We start from the raw sequence: 24,442 nt of genomic DNA, 5'->3' as shown, positions 1-24,442 counted from the left end.
AGGAGGGACTGCCGCACACCAGGTGGAGGGCAAGGAGCCGGTGCCTGAGGTCCTGCTGGTGACGGGACCCGGGCGTGGCCGCTCGTGGGCACCGGCTCATGGAACAAGGCTAACGCCGACCACGAGCGTGGTCCCGATGCGGGCAGGACGTCTGCGTGGCGGCACTGGCCCTCAAGGGCACGCATCCGCATCATAAGGAGGGAGCGGAGCGAGCAGGGGAGAGGCCCTGTCCAGGCAGGTGGAGATGAGGGGCAGGCTGCGGGGGCCAGCAGGGTCACAGGCAGAGCCCCCAAACGTAAACGGGAAGTAGGGGGTAGAGGCACGGCAGCCCTGTCGGCAGGGGCAGGGCGGGAGGCCCTCACAGAGCAGCAGGGGGCTGAGATGCGGCGGGGGGGACCTGTGTGGGCGGGGTGGCCGCAGAGCTGGGCGGCGCAGGGGGAGGGCCCGGGGCCGCCCAAATGCCTCCTGAACCAGTCGCCCCAACTCGGCTGAAGCCACGCTGGGAGATTCCGCTTGGCCGCTTCCTCCCGAGACGCCAACACCCCCACGTGAGATGGGGCCAGAGCAACCAAACCCGTCCTGCTTTTCCCTGGAAACTATACGGCCATCTGGAGACGGAAAGGCTCGGCAGAAATAAAGGAAGCTTACTGAACAAATCTGGCTCTCCAGCTTCTAAGGAAAACTTGGAAGAGTGCGTTCAAGCTTGAATTTCGCTTTCACATTGCCTCGTTGCAATACGAGACTGACTGTCTCTGCAGACTGATGCTTACCGAAAACCGTCCCCTGAAACCAGAGGAAGGAACTGCAGAGGTGCCTCTCCGCACAAGGGACACAACGCAGGGATTCACCCTCAGGGGGCGGCCGAGAAGCACTTAGGAAGGGCCAGGCCGGCCCTGCTTCCCACGAGGCAGACGCTGAGAGCTCGGCTGTCCTGGCCCGGCAGTTGGGCAAGCAGCCACGGCCTTCCACAGGCGCTCCCACAGCAGCCCCTCCTGGCGCAGCCGCGAACGACACGCCCCAGCCTGGGCAGGGTGGCCGGAGCCCCCCGACCGTGTGCAAAGGAGCCTGGGAGGTGAGACTCCCCCAGACTCCCGCCGTGGGTGCCCCAGAAAGACGAGGAGCTCCTGACAGCCTGGAAAGGCTCAAGAGAAGTCCGGGCGAGAGGGTGAGGGGCTCGCTGGGGCCAAAGCCAAATGCAGACCCTCACCCTCCAGAGGCTGGCCCGTCCACGCTCCCTCAGGGCGGGCTGTCTCGCAGCGGGCCCTCCACCAGCATACCACATTTCCGGAGCAATCCCTGCAGGGTCGGGGGAAGGGGACCCAGGCAGGACTTGTAGGGCCTGTAGAGCAGGCACTGGTGATGAGGGGTGGCCCTGCGGGGAGGGGGGGGGCCAGGCCGGCTGACAGGCCCCCGCCCCCAGTCTGGGCAGGCCCGTGCCCTCTGCCTGCACCCCTCCAGCCGGCTGGCAGGCCAGACCAGCAGACTTCCCGATTTTAAGTGAATCACAGGCATAAAACGTGCTCTACGGAGCTCATTTCTCACCCGACTTTTGTGAACCCACTTCCTCCCCAAAGCGTGAGTCCCTCAGACTCGGTGGACCTACTGTTCGGGCTCCCCCTCTGTCTCTGACCACAGACGTCACCTGAGCCACAGTGTCCTGAGGAAGCGGCTGAGGATTCTTCCAGAATCCCACCAGGGAGGTAAATTTACTGGGACGGTGCGGCGCGCTCGGCAGCACCAGTTCGGGGTCCCTCTCGACCCGGGGGGTCGGCCCAGCCCCCAAGCTCGCCGGAGACCCCGGGCCAGGGACCGACCTCGCTGAGCTGCGTCCGTGTCCTCAAGGCTGAGCGCGGGCACATGCCCGGCCCACAAGGTGCTCAGGGCAGGTGGAGCTGAAGCATTGGAAACTCTTTTCACCTCCTCACTCGTGTAAAACTAACCATGTTAGTTTAAAAAAAAATCTCCTGCAGAGATAAGACCCAGCTTTGGTGCTTATTTTTTGTGTGACTGGGTATAGAATGTTTACTGGAGTTCAACCCCCAAGCCTCGTACTCAGAAGCGTTTCCAAAAATAAACGCGCTCAGCGATGCAAACCGCACAGAAAACCGATCGCACACATGCATATTTACGATGCAGGAGAAAAGAACACTCTTTCATGGAACCAAACAGAAAACCGTGCTGGGAACAGCAGGAAGCGGAGCAGTCCCCTGGGCACAGCGAGTTTCAGTCACGAAAGCTCCACGCAGTACAGCCCAGCTGGGCGGGGACTCCCAGCCGCAAGGCCCATCCGCCCCCTGCCTCTCAGCCCACCAGTGGGCTGCCCTCCACAGCCCCCAACCCTGGACCCTCACTGCCACAGCAACAGCAGCATTTAGCCGACTGAAATGAAAACCAACGTTAGCTCTGGAAGGCCCCCGAAGGTGCTGCGGGCGAGAACACGCGAGCTCTCAGGTGCACGCACAAGGGGCGGGTGGTGCAGGTGTGTACGCCTCGGGGTGGTGCACACACGGGCGGTGCGCACGGAGCGCTCAGGTGCACGCGTGGAGGTGGGACCGCAAGGCGGCAGCGCTCACCTCCCGAGGAGGTGCACAGGCCGAGGAGTGGACAGATGTGCTTCTGCATCTCCGTGCGCGGTCCCTCCGCCCACGCCCCCCGTCACGGGGCAACCACCCTGGCGGTAGGAGTACAAAGGTGCGGGGGTAGGGACTGGCCCAGATCCCGGGGCGCGGGACAAGGCCTTCAGGCCCAGTGCTGGCCAGCGCCCTCCGGTCAGACTTCTATTCCGTGCTGCCACAGTGGCCTCCCCACCTCCGCAAAGGCCCCAGCCCGGCAGGGCCCGTCACCCCTCCCCACACAGACCCCCAAGGCACCTGTCCCTAGGGAGTGCCCACCCACCCGCCGGGCGCTGGGGACGGGTGGGGACAGGGAGGCTGTCATCTGGGCGTGCAGCGCCAGCACGGACAGAGGGGCTCAGGCAGGCATGGCCTCCTTGCCTGATGCACTGCTCTCCGGCCGCCTCTCGGGCCGCCTGCACGAGCTCACGGGGCAGCTGGGCCTGCTCCTCCCACCATCACAGCGAGTCAGCGCGCCGCTGCCCGTCACAGAGGCCCAGGTCCCCCTCACGGCCACAGGGGGCTGCAGCCCGCCAGCCCTACCTACCCCGCCCCCACCCCGTTCAGCAAGGCCCCATCCTGCCACTTCGCACACGCTGCTCCCTCTGCCTGAAGTGTTTTCCTTGTTCACTTCACCAAGTCCCAGCTCAGATGTCATTTCCTAAGCGAAGCCTTCCTGATGCCTGTCTGAGGTGAGGCCAGGCCTCCCTGGGCGAGAATGTCCCCTACGACACTAGGGTGATGCAAGAAGACTCCCACTATTTTTAAAGCCACGCACAGAAGTACTCAGGGGTGACTAGCATGTCAGATGGGATGTGCTTTAAAATACTTCCACAAAGACAAAGGGGAAAAGCTTTAAGAAGCAAACACGACGACTTATGGACCCTCTGGCGGATGTGTACACAGAACTTCTTGAACCCCAGGTGCCCATGTAAACATCTGCGACGTCTCCCCTCCCTGTCAGGCTGCAAACTCCAGGAGGGCAGGGGCGGCGGCACCCCGCTCTGCAGCGCTCTGCAGCCTGCGTGGAAGAGCACGCAGGCCCTGGGCCCTCCTCCCTCCGCCCACCTGGATCCCAGGGCGCCAGTGTGTGTGGGGAGGGGAGTGCAGGCACATGGGCCAGGGTAGGGAGGCCTCCCTCCTCTAGGCCCAGGGCCTGGCTGGGAGCTCAGCCAGAGGCCAAAGCACAGCAAGTACTGAAGCTCCACCCGGAAAAGCTCCCCAGCGACCAGCGTGGGAGGAGGGGGCGCGTCCTGGACGGGGGCGGGGCTGGGCCCGGGCGTGCCGGGCAGAGGCTGGCAGCATCAGAGAAGCAGAGGGGCCACCCACATCCTGCCGCGACTTGAGATGCACGTGAGGGGATCTGTCCTCTAGCTCTGAAACTCCTCTCAAATAAGGTTTATCTCATTAAAAAAAGGGGGGGAAGGCAGGAGAGGGCGGTGGTAGAATCTGCATGAGAGCAACTTCCCGTTGCCTCGGGAAGCGTGGAGCCCGTCCTCAGGCGCTGAGAACCGAGGGAGGCCCGGCCCAACCCCTCACCTTGGAACACCTGCGAGCTGTTCCTCAGCAGCGTCTGCAGGCCCCCGCACTCCCGCTTCAGCTTCTGCAGCGTCTCCCTGTCCAGCTCCCCGGCCACTTCCGCCAAGGACAGGCTCCCTGTTGAAGACAGGGTTTCCCCCACGTGAGAACTTTAGTTAAACTGAATCCACAGCTTGCTGGAACTCCACAGGCAGAGCCATCGCACCTGAGATGTCAGGCCGCGCGTGCCGTGTCTGACCCCCGAGCCTCCCAGACACAGCAAGTCAGCCCTGCCGCGTGGCCCAGCCGCTGCTCGGGGCGGGGACTGCCATTCCACGCGCCAAGCCCGCCTCGCAGCCACCTGGAACCCCTTCTGAGAGGAGACGGGAAGTCCGCGGGAAAATTAAATCCCGGCCCAGAAGCCTGCCCTCCTCCCCCACCCCCCAGCCTCGAGCTCCACGACGCGGGCTCGCACGTGCAGCTCTGCACCGCTGCCTCTCACCCTTCCACGTGCGCGTGTCCTGAGCCTGCCACCTCCCACCCGGCGTCCCCTCCGCCATGCCTGGCAGAGGGTAGGCCCCAGCCTGGGATGAGTGAGGTCCCGGGGACAGACCCGCTCACTGACATCGCGCAGGGCTCAGACACACTGGGGGTCCCGAGCCTGACGCTGGGGCAGGGGTCACTAAGTCCAGTGACCAAGGGCGGAGCGTGCAGCTGCGAGGCTGAGGGTACCCCCCGCCCCCGCCGGGGTAGGCTTCTCACGCCGGGCGGGGCAGTGGGAGTACCTCAGACCAGCCCGGCCCTCGGAGACCCACCCGGGGAGGACGGCACCCCGGCTCCCCGACGTTTCCAACGGGCGGGCAGGCCTGAGACCCCATCATCATCGGAGCCACCGCTACCCACCCAAACTGAGCCCAGGTAGAGACCCCATCTTTGCTCACTATCAGGGCGTCCCACCCCAGGCACAGGCCAGCGTTTCTCGGGCACAGTCATTCCCAAAGGACCCCGCAGAGGAAAGGACCATCCTGGGAATTAAAAGTCAGAGTCCATGTTTTCAGAGCCGCCTACAGGTCCGAGGACCCTGAGCCCTTCGAGGCCCCGCTCCGAGCCCCGAGGCAGTGTCCTCCCTCTCCACCTTGGCCCGCCTCTGCAGCGCGCACCGAGGAAGGGGGTGCCGACCCACAGAACTCCCCAGGCGCCTGGGCCTTGTCCGCAGTTATGTGGATAGTCAGCCCCCTCCACCAGGGCGGCACTGGCTATGGCCGCCACCGGGTCCCCAGAGAGGCTCTCCCAACCAGATGCTCCCAGGGTCAGGTGATCCCTGGAGGGGATCAAGCTCGAGGGCACTGCCGCATCACTCGTACACAAGGGATGGGAGGGGCGTGAGGATGAAGAGAGACTCCGCAGAGCGCCATCCACGCTGCGGGGGGAGAAGGACCCACTGCTCACCCCTCCCTGGGCCGGCCCACCCACGGGGCCAGCGGGCAGCATCCCCAACAGGCTAACAGGCTGAGGGTGGGGCCTCCATCTCCTCCAGTGACCCCAAAGCTCAGAGGGCGAGCGCCTGGCTGCTCAGGAAGCCCTACAGCACCCTCGGGCAGCAGCCCACCGACAAGCTCCTTCCCTCAGCCCAGGTGCGCACTCCTAACGGCTTGACAGAAATGATGAGGACTCCCTGACACCTAATTAGAGTGACCGCACAGGGGCGCCCCCGGTGGTCCAGTGGTTACGGCTCCGTGCTCCCAGTGCAGGGGGCCCAGGTTTGATCCCCGGTCAGGGAACTAGAGCCACATGCATGCCGCAACTAAGAGCCCACTTGCTGCAACTAAAGATCCCGCACGCCGCAAGGAAGATCCCGCAGGTGGGCAACTAAGATCCGGTGCGGCCAAATAAATATTTAAAAAATGACTAAAGGGGGCTTCCCGGGCGGCGCAGTGGTTGAGAGTCCGCCTGCCGATGCAGGGGACACGGGTTCGTGCCCCGGTCCGGGAGGGTCCCACGTGCCGCAGAGCGCTGGGCCCGTGAGCCATGGCCGCTGAGCCTGCACGTCCAGAGCCTGTGCTCCGCATCGGGAGAGGCCATAGCAGTGAGAGGCCCGCGTACCGCACAGTTTGAAGTTGGCTCTGAGAAGAGAAGAGCCCCTGCCTGGAGCCCAGCCAGTGCCCAGGGCGCCCGTTACCTCCCCGACTCCAGGCCGTCGCGCTCCTGCTCTGACCCAGGGTGCCCGTTACCTCCCCGACTCCAGCCCGTCGCACTCCTGCTCTGAGAGCTTGTCACGCTTGACTGCTTTCCGCCCAACAACAGATTCGCCACTTGCAAAACCACTCGGCCAATAAAATCTCGAGGGAGGGCGGCACAGTTCCTCACGCGCTTGGCTTTTTCTCTGGGGCGAAATCCAGCCAGCCAGAGTCCTTCGGCGGGGGCCTCTGGAGCGTGCCCGGCCCCAGCGTCCAGGGCTCCATGCCCCTTGGGGCCATCGGCACCACCGGCAGCGGCCCCGGGTGGGCGAGGGGCAGGGACCCAGCCAGGCGGGCTCACAGGACCGCCCCGCCTGCTGTTGATGTAGCGGGTCCTCCGCTCGTCCACAGAATCTTCCCCAGCGGGCGGGTATGTTCTGGATTTCCCAATGAGACACACCTACACGTGAAAAGAGCACAGGAAGTACTTTAGCAGGTTCCAATAGTACCTTACCGTTCTCCAGGGAACTCTCTCGTTCTGGAGAATAAATTCCACATAAGCCTTCGACACCTATCATGAAAAGAATCCTTATTTTAAAAAGTCAAACCAACCGATGACTTAATATACTATCAGCAGAAGTCCACAGGAAGCTTCGTTCCTGACTTCCACAGCGCCTAACAAACACGACAGACCAAGGTCACCTTTACTGAGCCAACCAGCCGCATCCCACTGCACCCCTCTTCCGCCCCACACGCAGACCCTGACGGTAACCCTGCAGGGCTCTCAAGGGGCAGCGCTGCCAGAGCGAGGAGAGCACGTGTGCACCTAGCAGAGCACTTGGCACGGCGGGGATGTCCAGTTCACGCTGTCCCCTTCCCCGTTCGCACGTTCAGACGAAGGCTGCCCTCAGGAGCCCCGGGGAGAGCCAGGCCCCGTCCGGCGAGGCTGCAGTGGGTACAGCGTCTCTGGACGTCCTCTCCGGGCCCGAACCCGATGAAGGCGAATCTGGTTGCATCAGAGCCACCCCTCACTGCTCTCCAGCTGTGCCACCTGCTAAATGTGTGATCTCGGGCAGGTGACAACTTCTGTGTGCGTGGAATAAGGCGTGGCACGTCATCAGTCCTCAATTAACAGCCGCTGTGTGTGGACACCCGCACTTGCATCTGACCCCCGAACCTTCCAGTCATAGGAAACCTGAGGTTCGGAGAGATTAAGCAATGCTCCGTGGTCTCCAGCAACCAGTAACGGAATAGCAAATGCAAACATCAAAACTGTAGGATCCTCGTACCCACGTGACCCAAACTCCAGCAAAATTCCATTCCAACCTCAGAAGACTGACTTGCCAAAATAGAGGGCATGTGAGAGAATGACGTGAAGGCTCTAGAGGTGAGCCTGAAAGGACGCTCCCAAACGATCTTGAGCAGCGACAGCAATGGTACCTGAAGCCGAAGAGGGGCCCAGCACACGCAGGTGAGCCCGAGCGAGGGCCCAGCACCGGCCGGCGAGCTGCTCCTCCCTAGTTGGCAGTGAGGACACAGGCAGGGAGTGTCTGTAACGTGCCCCCGAACGCACTGCCAGGAAGTGGCAAAGTCGAGAGTCAAGCTCAAACCCTCGATCCTTTTCACCACCGTCACGCGATCAAGCTGAGATCGGGTGACAGGTTTTTGTGTTTAGTTTTTCACAAAAAGCACTGACGTCCACAGAGTCTCATGAAAGAAAGTTAACAGAGATTAAAGAAACCAATGTCAATGGTCCCCTGACTCTCTCAGTAGTTCAAGCCCCCTGCGTGGTAAGCAGGTCGGCCCCGACCACCTGGCAGGGTCACAGGCAGTGCAAGGGTCAATTTCTACCTGGAAAAGTTCATTTCAAGCAAATCTGAATTAATAAGCCTCTTAATGAGGAAATGTGAAATCCTTTTGAACTTCTGAAGCCATTTCAGCCAGTAATTTGGGACCCTAAGTCAGAAGTTAGAGCGTTCAGCCCCAGGCAGCACTATGGCCAGAAACCTGTAGAGATGCCAAGCTGATACCCGCTCTGGGAGGGTCCCCGAGGGGCAGTCACAGTTTCTGGAAAAGGGATGAAGACCTGCTGAGGGTTCCTGCAGAGCTGCCACAGGGCGGGAGAAGGAAGTGCCAGAGCGCCTGCAAAGCAGGGGAGCTGCAGGCACAGAAGAAGCCTCCGGACCCGCCAGTGACGGACGGGGATGCTGGGATCAGCAAGGGCACCTCTGGGACAGTCACACCCGCGACCATCCCAGTGTCGTCTACGCTTCTGTGACAAGGACGGCCCCAAGCTCTCCATCTAAACAACTCGGTGTCGCCCGCCGAGGACAGCCCAGGTGACCAGGACGCACCCTCTTGGTGGAAGGAATCCTAAGACAATCCTCCTCTACGTGGAAGCCACAGGTCGACCCCACCTCGGTGATGAAATCCAGGTACCCTCGGTACTGGGTCTTCTTGCTCTGCCTCCGCTGATACTTCCCAACGAAGTCAAAGAAGCAGCAGGGCAGGACGAAGAAGCGGCAGCTGTAGGACGACCTTCAAAGACAATCAGCGACACGGAAAGCCAAAGTCTTAAAGAGATTCAATAAAGAAAAGTCCTCAGAAAGCCACGCGGCAATAGTGCGCCCGGGCAAAATGCAAACGATGTGCTACTGGCCGATTTTGTTTTTTATATGAAAGAAGAATTATAGCCTTCCCCAATTTAATTTCTAGAAACAATGCAGCATAGCATCTTTTCAATAAAATACGAATCTAATTACGTTTATTAAAAATATTTTTTTCTATTGCAGTTATGATCATCAACTGTAATCTAAAACTTTCTGAAGTACTTGGAGATTTCAGCTGTCGGACAGGAAATTTCAGAGGTAAGCACAAAAAAGATTATGATTTGCTCCTTGACCTATATTATTCTAAAACAGTCCAAAAGGATGGCCCTGGAAGGTAGTATGCTTAGTGCAATGAAGTCAGACAGAGAAAAGACAAATACTGTACATTATCACTTGTATGCTGAATCTACAAAATAAAACGAATGAAAATAACCAAAACGAAACAGACTCACAGATACAGAGAATGACTTAGTGGTCACCAGTGGGGAGAGGGAAGCGGGGAGGGGCGAGGCAGGGGTAGAGGGTTAAGAGGTACAGACTACTATGTATAACATAAATAAGCTCCAGGGATACGCTGTACAGCACAGGGAACACAGGAAACATTTTATGATAACTACAAATAGAGTATGACCAAAAAAATGTTTAATCGTTACGTTGTACTCCTGAAACTATATAACACTGTAAATCAACTGTACCTAAAAGAAAAGGAGGGGGAGGGCATTAAAAAAATAAATAAATAGAACAGTCCAAAAGAACCTTGGATAAAAGAGACTTGGCAATGAAATGTGCAAAGGCAGCAAGGTAACGTGCGTCTTAAAGTCTGACCGAGGCAGAGAGCCCAAAATTGAGACAGAACATTTCAGCAGAGGTCTCTACTCTGAAAGACAAACCCTCCTGTTATCAGGAAAAACACATCTTTCAACACTGGATATAAACACTGTGGAAGTAATCACAACAAAAATATAATGTGAACCACATACATAATTTTATATTTTCTAGTATCCGTACCTTCAATAGCAAAATAAAACAGGTGGAATTTATTTTAAATTTAACCCAATATATCCAGCAGATTATCATCTCATCAATCTGGACCAGCCACGTTTCAAGTACGCGATAGCCACAAGCAGCCAGTGGCTACGGTTCTGGACAGCGAGGTTTAGGCATCAAAACATCCCCAGCCACCACTGTGCTAACACCTCCACCTACTCACCTGGCCGCAATCACAGGTATCCATGGCGTTAGTTCATCGGAATGGTTTCCGATTAACCAATCGACGTCCGGGAAGAGGGTCTTATCATTTGGTGTGATTGCACTTTCCTACAAGAAAGACACAGAACAAGACTAAAACATGTAGTAAATAAAACCGGAGCACGGAGGGAAACAACAAACGCAACCACCCCTGCAGAACCGCAGCTGTTCCCGGCCCGGTCTCAGCCCCTCCGGGCTGCAGGTCTTCATCTGCAAAAGGCGGAAGCTGGGCCAGGAGTGAGGAAGCGTGTGCCCAGCCCGGCCTGCCCGAGGGCACGGCTACCGACAACTTTTAGCATCATCGCTGCGCCGATGAGCCAGCAACACTTCTGGATGCTCTTCTTCTTTTGATATTAAAAATAGCCTTTATACATAAACATAAGAGCAGCTAAAGGAGACAGGGGACACGTGAACCACTTTACTTTTGACAGGAGGAGGGACAAGAAACGGCCTGCAGAGGGGTGAGCGGAAAGCTGGGAGGTCTGAGGCTGACTTGACATAGACCCTGATGCACTTACACAACCCGTGGAATGAGCGCATCTATGAAAAGAGAAAATATAGGAAGAATTTGCAGAAGTGTGTATCAGCCTCTGCTATTACACTATTACCTTTCGTGAACTCTCAGACAGCAAGTTTTTACCCGCTGAACAGGCATGTTCACCACTGTGATAGTTTCCGTAGTTAAGCTGGGAACAGCTTGCTTTGAGGATTTAAGAACTTTAAGTGAACACCTTATCCTTTCTGCTAATTAGCAGGCCGTCATTAATTATCAAAGTCAACAGTCTCAATGGTGAAGATGTCAGTGAGAACTGGAGACTGTACAGCCGAAACTAACTCAACACTGCAAATTAACTATACTTCAATGTAAAACAAAGGGTTAAAAAAAAAAAAAACTGGAAAGAGAGACTATATGACCACTCAAAATCCACTAATTTTAGAATTGAAGAATGAACCCCCACGGCAAGTAAGCAGACGTGTTAGTTCTGGGTCAGAACAAATGGGGAAGATGTGATGTTAACCCCCACTTTGAAGCCCACGGGAGTGTTTTGCAAAGCTGACGGATATAAAAATTGAATTTAAATTCATCTTTTTGGTTCTTGAATAAGCATATGTGCTTCTATTTTCACATATATTAAAATGCTGAAATACTGAAAATGGTCTATGCATAATTCGAAAGTAGGCAAACTTTTGATACTATCAAAAACAAACTTTTAATACCATTTATTCTTTCTTCCCACCCATTCTACATTTAAATTTGCCTGCCTCTTTAAAAGGTCTGTATTTACAAAAACGAATTACGCTTAGTAATTAACACAATCATGTTTACAGTTTTCTTTCCAACAACATGCTAGACAAGAAAGCTCTACCTGTCTACCTGCCAGCCTCCACCCTCACATTTAACACGGGAAGATGCAGGACTCTTCCTCCAGCTCGGCGACCAGAGGTCCAGGTGTAACGAGAAAAAAATGCACAAGAGGTGAGACACGGCACTCCTACTAGCAGGCCTTCACTGAGTGATGGGGTGAGGTATCCCCCACTCCATAGGGAACCTCGAATAAAGAACCAGAATCTTCTACCTGTTCTCCAAGGGGCACGTTGTGCCAGCCAGCTCTTCCGTGGGGTCATGATTTAAACAGAGCCTATTCAACCGCTGTGTGAACTTTTTACCCAAAGAAATTATCTTGCTTTTTCTCCTGGGACACAGGGGATTTGGGAATCAACCACGTTATTCCCTTAGCTTTGATCGTCAGCCTCATCGAAATTCAGAGCCCAATTTTATTACCTGTGTAAGGACACGTGGTCTGTACATGTAGCTGCAGAGCCTCCCCTAGTCCTTCATCTGGTTTACCATCATTCCCCAAACCTGAGATTTTTTTAAATGTTCTAATTTATTGTAATGTATGAATATACAAGCAAATGTAAAGTCTTGTAGCATAAAGCAAAGTATAAATATATAATGAGAAACTGAGCAAATAAAAAGCTGTCGGGCAGCTGCAACGAACCTCCCTTCCTCCAATGTTTTTATATTTTGCAATAATATTCTCAACTTTAATAGAAAGGCAAAGAGAAAACATCCAAATAAGTCTTGAAAGTTTCGTTTTCTTTTCACAGATGAAATGATATACCCGAGATCTGCTTGGAAACCACGGCTGGGCTGACGCTGTGGTCGGGGAGGGGGAGGGGGAGGGATGAGACAAAGAATCGCTGAGGCAGCCGACGAGCTGCTGGGGTTTGGCGCGCGGGCATCTCCCCACTTCGGTATATTCCTGACATTCTCCACGACGAAAAGCAAATGCCCTTTTCATTTCTCCGGTCAGCAGCCTGCCCTCGGGCGGATGAGACGTCGCGTCCCGGTCACCCCCGCGCGTCTTCGCTCAGGGACAGGGTCCAGAGGCGATGCGGGCAGCTGGACAGCAGAGGCCCCGTGGCGCCCCGGGGCCAAGGGTGCAGCCCCACCGCCACGCTCCCCCGCCGGCTTGGGCTCTTAGAGACCAACGCCGGGAAACGCTAGAGCCCTGACCTGCCGCGGGGTGCTGCGGAGGACACCTCCCTCTCTGATGGCTCGGAGCTGCTCTGGACCACGGCGGGGCGGACGGGGCTCCCTGCAGCCCCGCGGTCACGACTGAGGCTAGGCGTGCTGTCCGTCCCCGCTGGACGGCTGTGCGTGTGCAGCCTGGCCCGGCCACTCCACTGCGCTCCCCTCCTCCGGCTCCTTGCCAGCTCGCCGTCTTGCTGGAGGCCACTCCTGGCCACGCTGCTCACAGAGTGGGACTGCCCATGGTGCCCCCGCCCCGGCCCGGTCCCGGCAGGGTGGGCACCCACTGCCTATCGGAAGTCTGAACACGCGGCCTGTCCCAGGCACCAGAGGAGATGCAGAGGAGGGGTCGTCCTCCGCCCCCGCCACCCAGGCAGCCAATAGCCCCCTCGGGCACCCACAGGAGATGCAAAGGGCCTGCGGCAGACCCGGGGGAGGAGACACGCCTCCGGCTCCGGCATCCCTCCTTCGGTTTAACCAGAAGGCTGTGGAGGTCTAAAGCTTCATCCGCTTCTACAGTCTCAGGGCACTGAGACGAATGTGGACTGCTGTGGTTATGAGCATCTCTGACTGGCCCGTACACAGAGACACCCCTTCAAATAACCGCGCTGAGGTCAAGGGCAGGGACAGCGCCAGTACCTCTAAGTGCGTCTCTGGTCCGTACATGTCCCAAACCTTTCGTCTTCGGACATCAATCCCTCTGCCTGGATGCTGAAACGAGGAATTTCAGGAATCAAAGGTCCAGGTCAGTACACCACAACAAATTAGCAAGAACAGATCGAACTCTGCAGGTATCACCCCCTGCGTTAAGTGCAGGAGACCCTCAGCTCCTCGGCAGCTGAGAACAGACACTCGCGTCCTGTGGGGCACAGACAGCACCTGTGCTGCCGAGGCTTCGCGAAGGGGCACAGAGCCAAGGTGTGCAAACACCGCCACGGCCACACGCAGCCCCGGGAAGTACGCCCGCCCGGAAAGGGAGCCGGCTCCTCTGAGCTGGTCAAGTTCAGTTCTCGGGCTCACCTTCTCTTCCATCCCCCAGACGAGCCTCGTCCTCAGGGTCGTTCTCATCCAGCGCACCCTGACCGCACGCAGCTCTCCCTGGACCCCACCCCCATGTCTCCACCCACTGGCTCCTAGTCACCACCAGATGCGCTAACACCCCACAGACAACCTGTTCACAGGGGTCACAACTGCAGCCTCACTCTTTACAAAGCACCTCAGAAAGCCCCGTCTAACAGCCCCATTCCAAAGTCCCACAGGTGAGGAAAAATGCGTCTGTCCGTAAGGCAGGATGCTACAGTCACAAGAAAACCAGCCTTCGGGTCACCACGACTGGGCTTCAATCTCCACTGTCACTCTCAAGCACGAAGCTCACTGGGCCAGCACCCAGTGCACTGGCCTCGCCGGACGCCGCGAGACGCCGGGGGAAAGCTGACGCCTGCGAGTCCTGAACTGTTCCCAGGGCCGGGGCTGTTCTCAGCTCTCAATGCCTCTGCTTCACAATCCAGAAAATGGGTGCAAGACTGACTATCACAGTTTTACATGTGTATGTGTATCAATACAATACATGGGTGCCTGACTGTCCTCTGAGCTAGAATCCAAACTTCTCTAGGGCAGAACCCACCTTATCCTTTATTCCCCTCTCCGTGCCTTGAAATGGTGGGTTTTCCAAAGAAAATACTGACAACAAAAGCATCAGAGCTGCTGAAAGCGTGCTATTCTGCAGGCCGAGCGTCTGAGAACCCTCTTCTAGTCTAACGAGACCGCTGTCTTTGGTCCTGTTTACAAGCTGCCCGCTCCACAGAGTTCGCAACCAGCCACTGTGCCGAGAGCCAGGCCACCTCTGAATCCCAATCGGACCAGCAGAGAAAGTCCTCGCGCTGGGCCTGAAGACACTCTAGCGAAGGTACAAGAAACGGCCCCAAGCGTGCTTTACCCCTTCTCTGCTCAGGATGTGGACCAGGAGGCCATTCCCACAACCGAGGTCGACAAAGCACTGCCTGGCTGTCTCTCCCCGCTCAGCTCTCTCTTCTTCCCATAGAATCTAAGCAAACAGAAAAAAAAAAAACAAAGTCAGTTTGTGATTCACTTCACCCCAGAGTAATTCAGACACAACCCCACCTGGAACTGCAGATCCTCTCCCACAACAGGAGGAGCGGCCTCCTCCGAGGCCCTGGGCCTACGCGCATGTGATGCCCGGGTGAGCAGAGCGAGGCGGGATCTGCCCACGGCCCTGGCCGGATGCTGCGCGGGCGTCAAAGCCTTCTTCTTCCACCCAGAGTCCACGTTCACGTGGTCATCTCTGGGCAAGAGCTGTACAGATTACTGTCAGTTCCTTCAGGCGTCCTCTCAATTCTTCAAGTGTCGTATACTTTGAGAAGCAATGTTATTTCGAAGACTAAGAGAATTACGGCTGAAAGGCAATTGCAAGGTATCTCCTCTAAACATCTCATAGATGAGAAAATCAAGACTACGAAGTTAAAGGCCTGCCCAGATCCAGGTGGTCAGCAAGGCAGCCGAGAAGGTCTAGAACTGGAAACACCGAACGTGAGGACTGCTAGGTAGGCATGTGCGTATCAGATGGGCCCCGACGGCAGCTCCCAAACGCAGCCAGCATCTCCGTGCTCCGTGCTGACTACTAATTAGGAAGGCACTGCTTCAGTTCAATTCCTGAGGTTCATTTCACAATTCAGACTCGTTCTACATTCATGCAAAAGCACCATGCAAAGTTAAAAACAAAAATCACTTGTGTAACCAACCCCGGCCAAAAGAAGTGTAGAAGCCCTGAGCTACCCGGAGCAACCTCCCGCCCTTCCACCTAAACTCAGCCCACACAACCTTACCAGCAGGTAGGCAGCGAGAGCCACGTCCTCATGCACGAACTTCTCAGGGTCAGTTACTTCAGGCCACACCTACAACATTTTCAAGGGCATGTGTAAGTTTTCACCGCATCTGTGTGTAACAGGACACATCAAGACCAATGGAGTCTGAAGCAAGACTGTGGAGTAAAGACATGTCTGTAAGACATTTAGGTGGGGCCGCTGGGCATCAGAGGAAAATGCTGAGCTATGCTACCCTCGTCACTTATCTAGACAAGTATGACAGACAAGGAAACGCGGGGCGGGGGGTCGAGGAAGCACAGGCACAGGGGTCAGGAGGTCAGCGCTGCGCCCTCTGGTCTGTCGGTGAGCTGCCGTCACCTGTCAGGAGTGTCACTCAGCTGTTCGTCCCCGTCTCCCGATCTGTAAAGCGGGGACTGACTCTGCCTTAATTACCACGCAGGATGACCAGCAGGTACTGTGAAACTAGAAAATACTGGCTATGCAAGTGTGAGGCCTCGTTATTAACATCAGTAACGTGCAGGACGGGAGTTTGGCAGATGAGAAAAAAACCGATGGCCAATACTAAACGTTCAGATTTCTGTTTCCAGTCTAGTGGATTAGAGAGTTTGGACGAACCATCTCGCCAAGGACAATTTTAAAAGCTGGAAGAATAAAGAAGTCCCTTCTTAAAGGTACTAAACGGTAAGATAACGAAGAAGCACTAGGCCAGGACCTGGGAGAGAAGGCGAGGCCAGCCGAGGTCAGCCAGCCCCAGCCGGAACGCCTGAGACTCTGGGGGATGCTCTGCTACACAGCAAGAGGGGACTGATACAAAAATACGTGGCAACGACGAACTGTGGTTACTTCCAGGAGAAGGGAGGGAGATACGAACAGGAAGAGTACAAAGTAGGTTCAACTCTGTTAGCACAGGCGCCTCGGAGATATTGCGGGTTCAGTTCCGGACACCCCAACAAAGTAAATATCGCAGTAAGGCGAGTCACGCAGAGTTTTTGGTTTTCCAGTGCATATAAAAGTTCCGTTTCCACTACAGAGTAGTCTATTATGTGTGCAATAGCGTTGCGTCTAAAAAAACAACGGACGTACTTTAATTAAAAAATACTTTATTGCTGGGAATTCCCTGGCAGTCCAGTGGTTAAGACTCAGCACTTTCACAGCAGAGAGCGTGGATTCAATCCCTGCTTGGGGACTTAAGATCCCATAAGCCGCCTGGTGCCGCCAAAAAATAAAATACTTGATTGCTAAAAAATGCCACCATCATCTGAGCCTTCAGTGAGCTATAATAGTAACATCAAAGGTCACTGATCACAGGTCACCGTGACAAATACAATAAAAATGAAGAAGTTTGAAATATTGTGCAAATTACCAAAATGTGACACAGAGATACGAAGTGAGCAAACGCTGTTGGAAAACGGCGCCAACAGACATACTCCGTGCAGGGCCGTTACAAACCTTCAATTCGTAAAGACTACAATATTTGCAAAGCACAATAAATGGAGATATGCTTGTGATGCTTTATTTCTTAAGCTGGGTGTGAATACACAGATGTTTGTGGTTACCTTCTTTCTACATCTTCAAGTTAAGGACATTTTACAAAATTGGTCTCCTTTTTGGAAGTACATGCTTTTGTACTTTAATTTTTCATATATTTTCTTCCAATACCTTTATGTTTATACTAAAGAATTATGGTAACTTAGTATTTAAATATTCAATTATTTTAAATTAAATTATTCTCCTTTTGTTCTCTTGAAAAAAAATAGTAACGTGCCAAAACAAAACAAAACACAAAAACCAAATCCTTTTCCACAGCGTAACTGCCAATGTTTTTATGGTCTGCATCCCTAACTATGTCAAAGTCCAGGCTGCGATGTGGGCCTTAGGTGGGTATGTTTTAACTTAATGTCTGCATTTGTAGCACACAGGTGAAACAACGTCACCTGGAGCAGCCTGGTGCATCACCTCGTGTCAGTGGGGGTGGGGGAAGTCACAGACGTCTCTGTCCAGAATTACCTTGGCTATGTCTTTATACTTCTCTTTAAGCGCCTGGTGAACCCTGCTGTACTTCATGATGGAAATGAGGGACAGGGTGCTTTTGAACCCACTCTGCCTGCTCTCCACACACCACCTGGCCAATCTGGCCAGCAGCTCTTCTCCAAGCCAGGTGGGTTTGGGATACACAATGCCATCTGAATGCCATCTTTCTGGACAGAAAATTAAAACAGATATGAACCTTTGAAAATAAGAGAAATATGAGTAAGCAGAGCTGGTTTCAATTCTTATTTTCTAATTACACATTTCTTTGCCAAAAGAAGAGAGAAACTAAGACAGCTACGATGACAAAATATGGTACCCCAAACACAAGACAATCTGCAACTAGTTACAGAATTCTCATCCTACAGAGAAAAACACATTTAAAAAGCAGAAAGAGTTCCTCCTCTCTTGCAAACGTTGTTAAAATGCATTTACACATCTTACGAAGCCCATCAGCCCAACGACAAAGTTCCTCTCACCTCCCACTTCATGCACCGATTAGCTAGATGCTAAAACGTTTATGGATTTCTTTAACTTTTCTAGGTTTTATACATTTCACATGTGCTACCCAGATGTAGAACGCTGGTCCACTGAGTACTTCCCATCCAGAAAGCTGAGCGCTCGGTCACCAAGCTGAGGACACATACACAGTCCCTGTGGCTCACAGTCCTTCTAGGTCACCGTGTGTCCTCTGCCACCAAAATGCAGAGGCCGCGGCCCTGTCTGTTCTGTTCGCCGCTCGACCCCGGCCCCAGCAGTGCCTGATAACGGCGGGCGCTCGCTGTCTGGGCGCTGAGTAAACGCGCAACCCGCGGGCCCAGGTCACGACAACACATCCACCGAGGCTGCGGCCCAGGCAGTGCGATGACGGGGAGAAGCATCAAGTTTGCTGGCGCACAGAAAAGGAGGTGGCGTCCAGAAGCACAGGCGGCTGGGTGAGGGGGCAGAGCTGGAGGCAGGCGCGGGCCAGGGGCAGGGGCAAGGGGTCGCCGGTCTGGTGAGAGTTACGACTGTCAGGCTTTTGCCACCAGGCGCATCAAAGGGACACAGCTCACTCCCATAAGTAACAGGTGCCAAGTGTCCACTGAGAAACACGCCCCAAGACGCTCACCTTTCCCGTCCCTCCCCTTCGGAAGCTATCCTGCTGGGGCTGACAGCCTCGGGCCTTTCCTCTGCTCTTCCTGGGCCCCACGCTATTTCCCAGGTGTCACCGGGGTCATCACGGCTACCCCCTCACCCGCTCGGGCCTCAGGGGCCTCTCCCGCCCACCCTGGTACGATGGGCACAGCGCTGCCCTTGCCGATGAAGGGACCGGCAATAGAGGCCTGAGCCACCTCTTCTCTGCCCGGCACCCAGCACCACCTGGCATTAGAGCGTTCATCTGTCTCTCCCAGGCCTTGCTGACCCCCAGGTGCCCAGCACAAGCACACGGTGGGCACACCGAGGTCCTGCTGAAGCCAAGCACAGACCAGGAGTGACGCATCCCACGGTGGCAGCCACCAAACGTCCATTTAACTCGTGTTCTGCTGAGAAGGCCCCATACCTGGCCCCACGGTGTGGCCAGTTCCCAATGCAATGCAGGTGACAGCTGCCCGGCAGGGCAACGACAGGAGATGTCAGCCGGGAAAGATGGGGAGTAGCCACCCAGGCACTCGGAAGCTCATGGAGCACAGGGGCTGGGATTCCACCGCATCAACCACACTGAGCGCCTGCCGCGGCCGGACTCGGGCCGGGCTTCCCCAACCAGGCGAAGGGACAGCAGCCTCCAGCGCTCACCCCGCAGCTCCGCCATCGGCACCCCCTGGGTGACTCACACGGGCACACCCGGCTTTTCCACGGGGTCTGCCCTCACTCTCCAGGGGAGAGGAAAGGGCCTCGGGGCAAGGCCCCTTGGGGAGCATTTAACAACCGGCAAGAGGCTTCACCCCGGCCGACCCTGAGTACCCCACCCAGCGGGTAAGCCTACAACAGGTCCCTGGGAAGCCCGGCCCAGCCCCCTCCTGGGGGGGCTCAAAAATGATTAAACCCGTTTCAGAGATGAGAAGACTGAGGGCCACAGAGGCAACGTACCCAAGCTCAATGCTGGTGGGGAAACGCAGGTCTATGTGACTCCAAAACCAAGCTCTTCCCAATGTACCCCTCAGCTCTCTATGAAACCACGTGCAAAGCCCATCCCCGAGGCTGTCTTGAAAGAACAGACGCATGTGGCTCTCAGGAAAACACCAGCAGAAGAACAGCAAGTGATTTAACCTTCTTCTGACTTTTTCATTTAAAAAATACCAAATGGAAGTAAGTAAAATGTCACACTGTCCAGACAGGCCCAAACACCACGTGGAATTAAGGGAACAGATGAAACTGCTGCTTTTATGATAAACATCACAGAACACCCCCTACGTCTAAGACCACGTGAGCCTCAGTGGACAATAAAAAAGAAGGTTCCACTTACCACCCATGACCAAGGTGTAAGAAATAACAAAAGACGAATGGACGGTGATTATTTGAATTCGGTGCTAGAACCAGGTGCTACTAACCATCAAGGCTACACAGAATGTACGGGCCCTCCAGCCAGGCTATGACCACCCAGGCGCCAACAGGAACAAGGACGCGTCAGGGAAATGCCAACTAGAAAGCACATTCCCACAAACCCGAACTGCCTGAGGGAGAGTCCCTGCTGCTCCTTGGCGACCGGAATCTTACAGCTGCCTAAAGAAATCACTGACCGGGGACTTCCCTGGGGGCGCAGTGGTTAAGAATCCGCCTGCCAATGCAGGGGACACAGATTCGAGCCCTGGTCCAGAAGATCCCACATGCCACAGAGCAACTAAGCCCATGCGCCACAACTAGTGAGCCAGCGCTCTAGAGCCCGCGAGCCACAGCTACTGAAGCCCGTGCGCCTAGAGCCCGTGCTCTGCAACAAGAGAAGCCACCGCAGTGAGAAGCCCGCGCACCGCAACGAAGAGTAGCCCCCGCTCGCCGCAACTAGAGAAAGCCCGCGCACAGCAACCAAGACCCGATGCAGCCCCCCAAAAATAATTAATTAATTTTTAAAAATCATTGATTTAAAGCATCAATCACTGAGAGAAGACTAAGTTATTCGGTCCTTACCATTCTCCTTCGCTCTGACTGAGCTGAATTTGATACACGTTGCTCGTCTTAACCTTTAAATTCCCTTCACTGTCTTCTTCCAAAGGTAAAAAAATTACGGTTCCATTGAGGACATCTGGGGGAAAAAAGAAAGGGATAATCGATTAAAGTGCTTAGTTCAGAGTCTCATCAAAAGCGGTCTTAAAAAAAAACAGTACTGAATCCACCGTGCCTTCAACCCCCAGGGCTTTTCCCCACTCGATTTACATCAGCGAATGTCCTGGCCACGGCCCATCCCCCAGCCTGCACCGCGCGCCGAGCTGAGCGTAGTCCTGAAAGGGCTGCCCCCCGCCTCCCCCCCCCAGCCCCGTGGAGGAGCGATGCTCACCAAGAGGAAGAGGACAGGCTTAGCCCGCCCTGCTCTTCTGTGAAGCCCACGTGAGAATGCAGACATCCACGTTTGAAGGCCTCGTGGGCACTGATGCGCTCATCCCCTCAGGCCAGGAGAGGTGAAGTTTAAAAGGTGATAAAAGCTGGAAGGGCTCCTAAACTAGTCTGGGCAGCAGGGTCAGAGAGGGCCTCCTGGAGGAGGGGACACCTGCGAAGAGTCTTACAGGGGCACAGAGGCCCTCAGTACTGGGGGGCGGGGAGGGGGTATGCACCCACCAGTAATTCAGCAGCGCTGCTTGTGGTGGACAGAACAGCCTCCAGAGACACCCACACCCTGAAACCCAGAACCTGTGACCACACGGAGTTGTTTCATGGCAAAAAGGGACTCTACAGCTGTGAAGAGGGTTGTGGACCTCGGAAGAGAGAGAGGGTATCCTGGATTACACACGTGGGCCGCGTCTAGCCACGTGAGCCCTGAAGAGCTGAGAACCATCTCCAGCTAGAGGCAGAAAAGATGCAGCAGCAGGGGAAGTCATGAGGCTCTGAGCATGAGTCAAATTCGGCACGGGTGCGGCTCTGAGATGTAGGGAGGCCTCCACGAGCTGCCCCAGGAGCTGGCCTTTTCCCTTATCCCTTTACCACTCATGGTCCAGCGCTCCTTCACCATCTTCCCCAAGCCTTCCAGACACCACCCCAATCCACAACCCCACCCTCTGTACTAAGGAGTCACATTTCTACGTGCCCCCTCCAAAAACAATAAAAAATATACAACCTCCCTGGGGCATGGCAAGGAAATTGGCAGACTAAGTGCCTTTAGTGCCTTTTCACTTACTGGCTGGTTTTTATTCTAACTGCAGCCTCTGCGAGAGATTCTCCTCGGGACCAAACTCTAGGCAGGCTCCTCTGAGGCCTGTCTCAATTAGGGTTCAACCTTGGCCTATGAAGACCTGAACAAACATTGTCACAGCTCCCAACAGCTCAAGGCCACATCCCTAGCATGACCCTAGGCCCCCTTAAAGTGCCCACCTGAAAAAACTCAAGGTTGAGAGAAGAACAGACTGTTCCAGCCCACATCTGAGCAAGAGCCCCTGGGACCGCCTCTGTGGGAGGGGAGGTCCTAACATCCACATGCACCAGTTAGCAAACCCAGATGGTGTCACAGGGACCGATCCCCCACCTTTCCTGCTTCTGGTTAATTTTTCACCTCCCGGGCTCTACCGCTCCATCCTCTTCCTTCATTCTCCCTGTAAAAAGCCCAGTCACCTCTGCACAAATCACAGTGGAGTTCAGTTCATGCTGGACTCTTCTCCCTACGGTGACAGTGCATTACCAATTAAAACCTATCCTTGCCACTTTCACTAGTGTCCGGCTCTATGTATCTTTGACACCTGCCACTATCAGAAATACTCTTACCTTGCACGACTATTTCTCTCCTCGGAGCACAAAAGTGTGTGTTCATTTTTGGGATGACGGTTCTGAGAATCACGTCGAGCTCGTGCTGAGCCTCTAGCTGCGATTCCGCCCCGGAGCGGGTGAAGAAGGCTAGCATCTCTCGATTGCCGCTGGCGAGGCTCCGGGAGAAATCGTCCCAGACAGAATCCAGGTCCGTGGCGGGGAAGTCGCCCTCCCCGGCTCCAGCCTTGCCGGGCTGCCCAGGGGCCCCAGAGAGCAGAGGCGCTTTGGCTGCTTCCCGCTGGTCCTCCCCCTGCTGGCGCCGGCCCTGGTTCTCCTGGGGGCCCTGCTCGGGGACTGCGCCCGGCCGAGGGCCCGGCCCCCCCTCGGGGAAGCACTGGCCGTGTCCCGGCCCCTCCTTGGGCCCGCATCCCGCCGGGGCCCGCTCCTCCGGCTCGGGGCCTGAGCTCGGCCGGGGGCCGGAATGCTCGACCCGGGGCAAGCAGGCGCTCCGCCGGGCCTCTAGGCGAACGCCACACAGCCGCTTGTTGGCCACGTGCGGCCTCTCCACCCACACGGCCACCGCCGCCCAGAAGCCCCCAGGGAGCAGCGAATCCGGGTCGCGAACAGCAACCCTTCCCACCTCCGCCATGTTCTGCCTCCGCCAGAGCCTCGGCGGCGCGCCGGGATGACGCACGTTACGGCGCGGCGTGTTTGCGTCATGGGGGCGGGACGCCGCGGCCGGAAGTGAAGCGGTAGAAGACGGACCCACTTCCTTTCCTGCTTTGGGTTCTGTATCGTTATTCGGCTGGGGAGTTCGGGGCTGAGGAATTTTTTTTTTTATTTTATTTTGTTTTATACAGCAGGTTCTTATTAGTTATCCATTTTTTACATATTAGTGTATACATGTCAATCCCAATCTCCCAATTCATCACACCACCAGCTCCACGCCCCGCCGCTTTCTCCCCTTGGTGTCCATACGTTTGTTCTCTACATCTGTGTCTCTATTTCTGCCCTGCAAACCGGTTCATCTGTACCATTTTTCTAGGTTCCACATATATGCGTTAATATACGATATTTGTTTTTCTCTTTCTGACTTACTTCACTCTGGGGGCTGAGGAATTTAACCTTTGCTTTATTCTCCGGGGAAACATCCAAGGGTGTCGGTGCCGGATAGTAACATGACCGGAGCTGAGTTTTGGAGAATTCTGGAGGTGGTGTATTTATGGAATCATAAAGGTCAATCCTGCATCCGACGTCTGATTGTCTCCGTATTGTTACCGATCAAAGTCATGGAGCCTACGTTTGTGAATGTTCAGGGTTGTCCTCTAATGAAAGCTCGCGCGTCTCCGTTTTTACTCTGGCGTGCTTTCTCGTGTGGGAGAGTTGCAGCTGGTGCGTTCCTGCGTCTGACCGCTGCCCGGGGGTGTTTGTTAGGACAGGTGAACGTCAGCTGTCACCTGCGTGTTCCCAGGAGGAGCAGAGAAGGGCGGGTACTGCGGGTTTAGGCCAACGTCAACTGCACAGTGCAGAATCTAGTGATATCCCGAAAACCTCAAAGATTCTTCATTTTTTTTGTACATTATAGTCCCTCAGTTGGGATTTTCCCTAAAGGGTCTCTGTCAGAATCAAGGAGTGAAAACTAACTCAGATCATGTGATTTACCAGAGGGAAGAGCAAAAACCAAATGTCTGTTGAATTACGTAAAAGATAAATGAATGCTAAACCTCATAGTCTTTGACCATGGAGTTGATTTTCATGCTGTCTGTACGCTTTCCCAGGGCTGCCATAAAAAATTACCACAAACTGGATGGTTTAAAACAACGGAAGTTTATTCTCTCACAGATCTGAAAGCTCGGAGGGGGAATCTATTTCTTGCCTCTCAACTTCTGGGGGTCGCCAGCAATTTTAAGTGTTCCTGGGCTTGTGGCCACTAACTCTAATCGCTGCCTCTATGGTCATGTGGCCTTCTTGTGTTTCTCTGCGTCTCTTCTCCTGCAAAGAC

The 24,442-nt window shown here is 55.2% G+C and overlaps 1 protein-coding gene across 1 annotated transcript in view; it reads right to left on the bottom strand.

The window, feature by feature from the left end:
- Positions 1–23,089, bottom strand: part of TRMT44 (tRNA methyltransferase 44 homolog) — a 31,788-nt gene extending 8,699 nt beyond the window's left edge. Inside the window, exons 1-10 of the mRNA XM_065877289.1 lie at positions 22,459–23,089; positions 20,677–20,791; positions 17,551–17,770; positions 15,544–15,612; positions 14,637–14,744; positions 13,340–13,411; positions 10,127–10,233; positions 8,662–8,845; positions 6,362–6,767; positions 4,152–4,268 (exon numbers count right to left, since the gene is read on the bottom strand). Coding sequence (XP_065733361.1) covers positions 4,152–4,268; positions 6,362–6,767; positions 8,662–8,845; positions 10,127–10,233; positions 13,340–13,411; positions 14,637–14,744; positions 15,544–15,612; positions 17,551–17,770; positions 20,677–20,791; positions 22,459–23,089 — 2,029 coding nt within the window. The remainder of the gene's footprint in view (positions 1–4,151; positions 4,269–6,361; positions 6,768–8,661; positions 8,846–10,126; positions 10,234–13,339; positions 13,412–14,636; positions 14,745–15,543; positions 15,613–17,550; positions 17,771–20,676; positions 20,792–22,458) is intronic.
- Positions 23,090–24,442: the final 1,353 nt, after the last annotated feature.

This window comes from Phocoena phocoena, chromosome 5 (genome assembly GCF_963924675.1).
Source record: "Phocoena phocoena chromosome 5, mPhoPho1.1, whole genome shotgun sequence".
NCBI lineage: Eukaryota > Metazoa > Chordata > Mammalia > Artiodactyla > Phocoenidae > Phocoena > Phocoena phocoena.
The sequence above is the reverse complement of the archived record's forward strand: the minus strand, read 5'-3'. Positions and strand labels throughout refer to the sequence as shown.